Source organism: Triticum dicoccoides, chromosome 4A (genome assembly GCF_002162155.2).
Source record: "Triticum dicoccoides isolate Atlit2015 ecotype Zavitan chromosome 4A, WEW_v2.0, whole genome shotgun sequence".
NCBI lineage: Eukaryota > Viridiplantae > Streptophyta > Magnoliopsida > Poales > Poaceae > Triticum > Triticum dicoccoides.
The window spans coordinates 590,795,694-590,799,644 of NC_041386.1; the positions used below are offsets into that span (position 1 = coordinate 590,795,694).

Here is a 3,951-nt window from a genome sequence, read left to right on the forward strand (position 1 = left end):
AATCATAGTTCACTCACCAGAAAAGAAAATGCAGTCACAACACACGCGATCCCTTGATTTGGAATGAACTTGCCACCTTTTTACCATATATCTTAGTGACCCTACCACTGATTTGGAAGCAACCTACCAGTCTTCAGACCAAAAGTAGACAAGAGCACATGCAGTTAACTTTTAGGCGATGCCGAGCTCCTTTCCTCGACCCTCCTTCTGCTCCATCTTGTAAGCAGACATGGAAGCAGCAGCAGACGAGGAGAGGCCCCTGCTACATCTGCAACCGCTGCTTAATCAGGTATACTGTCTTACACTCCACTTCTCTTCTTCTCTTACTCCTTGTCAGTCCTCCGCGAGAGATTTACAGTTTCAATTTTCCAAACTGGATGTCCTGGTACTGTGATGTAGGATGTAGGTTCAGAATACACCAGCGATGGATCTGTTGACATCAACAATCAGCCTGCTCTGAAGCACAACACAGGCAATTGGAGGGCGTGCTACATGATTTTAGGTACCAGACAAGAGCGATTCACTCATGCAAACTGCTCCTGTTTTTTCTCTTCTTCTCTTTTTGCTGCTGACCCCCTCAACGCATCTCAGGCGTCGAGTTGTGCGAATGCGTCGTCTTCTTTGCAATCGCGTCCAACTTGGTGACCTACCTCACCACGGTGCTCCACGAAAGCAAGGTCGCCGCCGCGCGGGATGTCTCTGCCTGGGTTGGCGCATGCTTCCTCGCGCCACTTATTGGGGCCTTCTTGGCTGACACATATCTGGGAAGATACTGGACGATGGTTGTTTCCCTTCCGGTCTACACCATTGTAAGTACGGCTAGCACAGCACAGCTAACCCACAAGATCTCTGTAATGATAATTGCGACTCTCAACACTGCAAATTTGACAGGGGATGCTCGTGCTCACGGTCTCAGCATCAGTCCCGACATCCTACTACCATGGTGATGTTCATCATGCTGTGGTTGTGTACCTAGGACTTTATCTTGCCGGGCTTGGGAGCGCTGGCATCAAACCCTGCGCGTCGGCCTTCGGCGCCGACCAGTTCGACAGCGGGGACCTGACAGAGCTGGAGAAGAAGGGCTCCTTCTTCAACTGGTACTACTTCCTGCTTAATCTCGGCTCCCTTCTGTCGAGCACACTGCTTGCTTGGCTGCAGGACAATGGTTGGTGGGGGCTCAGTTTCGCGATCCCAACGGTGCTCATGGCTTTGGGCCTAGCAGTGTTTGTTGGTGGCTCCAGAGTGTACAGGTTCAGGAAACTGAGAGCAAGCCCATTCACGAGCATCTGTCAGGTGCTTGTTGCGGCCGTCAGGAAGTGGCATGTGCAACTGCCAGATGATATATCGTCCTTGTACGAGCCGACCAGTTCGTCATCAGCACCTGAATCAAGTCACAATATTCAGCATACGAATCAATTCAGGTACTTCAATTATTGCATTACTAAAATCAATCCATAGTCTAAATTTGACATTTAGAAACAAGTTATTTCATTGAGCTATGACATCTTTTTGTGCAATTGTGAGGTGTGACATCTTTTTTGCAAGCACAAAAGATATCAGAAAATGAGTAGGGCGTTTTGGTGACCGAGCACCATGGAGCCCTTTATTTTTGAAAAATTCAAAATTCAAACTTTTTGACTTCAAAAAATTCTGAAAATAAATATGCAACTATACACGGATGAAATGTATGTGCATGTAAAAATTCAAGATGAAATACTTCGAAATGCGACCTACACAAAAAAGACAAATTTCTGAACTTTGAGAATGAATAGTAACATGTGTTAAAAAGCCTCAGATTTGTCTTTTTTGCACAGCCTTCATTTCAACGTATTTCGTCCTAAAAATTTACACACATGTGTGTTATGCCTCCATGTATATCTGTAATTTTTTTCAGATTTTTTTGAATTGTAAAAATATGAATTTTCATGAATTTTGTGTTTTTCAAAAACCGGCCTCCATGGAGGCCGAGCTCCAAAAGGCATTTTCGTCAGAAAATTTGCTACAAAACGATATCTAGAAACTGCATCTATGAGTAAACTTAAAGTGCGAGACCTTACCTCTTATATATAAGTTATAATTATGTGATTGCATTCTTCAGGTTTCTAGACAAGGCTGCCGCGGTGCTGCCCCCGTTAGACAAGACATGCACGGCGTTGCCGATGTGTTCATGGAGTCTCTGCACAGTGACCCAAGTTGAGGAGCTGAAGATACTGCTACAGATGTTACCCATCTGGGCGTCGTTCGTGATCTTCTACTCAGTCGCTGGGCAGAGCGCATCGACATTTATCGAGCAGGGGATGGTCATGGACAACCACGTCGGCCAGTTCGCAATCCCACCTGCCTCCCTCTCTATTGTCAGCGTGTTCAGCGTCCTTATTGGGGTTTTCATCTACGAATCCGTGCTAGTGCCACTCGTGCGGCATTATACCGGCAAGGCGAAGGGCTTCTCGCAGACACAGCGCCTTGGAATTGGCTTTGCACTGTCCATGCTGACCATGGTGTACTCAGCAATGCTTGAGATGAAAAGGCTGGCCATCGCGCAAGCCAGTGGCCTGGCAGACCAGAATGTGCCTGTGCCAGTGAGCATTCTGTGGCAAGTTCCTGCATATGTAATGCAAGGTACAGCTGGGGTTTTCGCAGGAATCGGAATGGTGGAGTTCTTCTACGATGAGGCCCCTTACACCATGAAGAGCCTTTGTGCAGCATTCTCGCAGCTTGCAGTTGCGTCCGCGGCTTACTTCAACGCACTCGTATTTAGTGTTGTTGCGGTGGCCACGAAGCACGGTGGTGCGCCTGGATGGATCCCGGATAATCTGAATGAAGGGCACTTGGACTATTTCTTCTGGATGATGGCTGCTCTTAGCTTACTGAATCTGGCGCAATTTGTGCACTACTCCATGAGGCATAGAGAGAAGACAACTTCTTGACACAAAATGGTGGACACTGGACAGAAGCTTATTGACTTTCCTATCATATCACAACAAAGATGGCTTCTATGCAGTATCTGTGGATGGCGCACAGCATTATCCATCAGAATGATAGATAATAAACTGAAACTTCAATTTTTATCATTGTATATATGGTTTTACTTCCGCCTATTCTCTGTACTTAGCAGCCAACTTCAAACCAAGAGAAGAATTTGAGACAAAATTAAATAAGTTCTTTGGTGTGGGGCGGATGAGCTGGTTATGCCCCCACAACTTCACGAGATCATTTGATGCAAATCAGAGTATGGTTAACTGATGAGATCATTCAAAGTGGTATTTTTCATGCAAAAAATAAAGGACCCCAAGTGGTTTTCTTTTAATAAAGATGATCCAGTTAGGGGGTTGTTGTGATAGAATATTCTGATCGTCTTTAAGGTTACTTTCATAGTCAATTGTACCAGGACAGTAGACTGAAGCTCACGAACAGGGAGGCATACTGGCCTGGATCCCCTACCTAGAACCTCTGATTCCCCTGTAATCTGAAACCTTACCACTTGTACCCCCCCTATGCAGTGGGATTTTTCTGCTGCTTTGCAGGTATGAGAAATATATTCAGGTAGGGCTTCTCGTCCGCTTATAATCTAGTAGGACAATAATTCGAGAATGTAATCTGGTACCCCTCCGATTCATATTAATCGTTAACTTTGTACTAAACCAGCGACAATTAATATGGATCGGAGGGAGCAATAAAATTGTTCTGTGCACTTCTCTGGAACTATAAACTGTAGGTATGGCTGCAGAGTTATTTGCACAAAACACAAACCTTGTAAAAAAATCTGTTGGGTTCCAAAACTACCATTAAGAAAAATGACAATTTCAGGATTTTTCTAATGAGCATATACGAGTCCTGCAGTTACCTGAGCCTCAGGTGCAACTTCTTCCAAGCATCTCAAGCGTCAGTCCGTGCGTAGGCAAATCGCCGAACACGTTGGGCGCGTTCCGTGGAAAGGGCAAAAGTAACCTG

At 45.5% G+C, this 3,951-nt stretch overlaps 1 protein-coding gene across 2 annotated transcripts; it reads left to right on the plus strand.

Moving 5' to 3' along the window:
- Positions 1-176: 176 nt before the first annotated feature.
- On the plus strand, positions 177-3,155 carry LOC119287061 (protein NRT1/ PTR FAMILY 8.3-like). 2 transcript variants are annotated; one of them, XM_037566557.1, is made up of 5 exons: positions 177-289; positions 400-502; positions 592-809; positions 892-1,421; positions 2,099-3,155. In XM_037566557.1, the coding sequence occupies exons 1-5, from the start codon at positions 230-232 to the stop codon at positions 2,925-2,927; spliced, it is 1,740 nt and encodes a 579-aa protein (XP_037422454.1). In that variant the 5' UTR covers positions 177-229; the 3' UTR covers positions 2,928-3,155. The 2 variants fall into 2 exon arrangements, with proteins under 2 accessions (XP_037422454.1, XP_037422455.1); XM_037566558.1 differs by having other exon boundaries at positions 182-289; positions 407-502.
- The last annotated feature ends 796 nt before the right edge of the window (positions 3,156-3,951 follow it).

Coding starts and splice junctions, on each gene's coding strand:
- LOC119287061 (XM_037566557.1), top strand. CDS start 230: ATGGAAGCAGCAGCAGACGAGGAGAGGCCCCTGCTACATCTGCAACCG. Junction 503..591: donor GGCGTGCTACATGATTTTAG/GTACCAGACAAG, acceptor AACGCATCTCAG/GCGTCGAGTTGTGCGAATGC. Junction 810..891: donor CCCTTCCGGTCTACACCATT/GTAAGTACGGCT, acceptor CAAATTTGACAG/GGGATGCTCGTGCTCACGGT.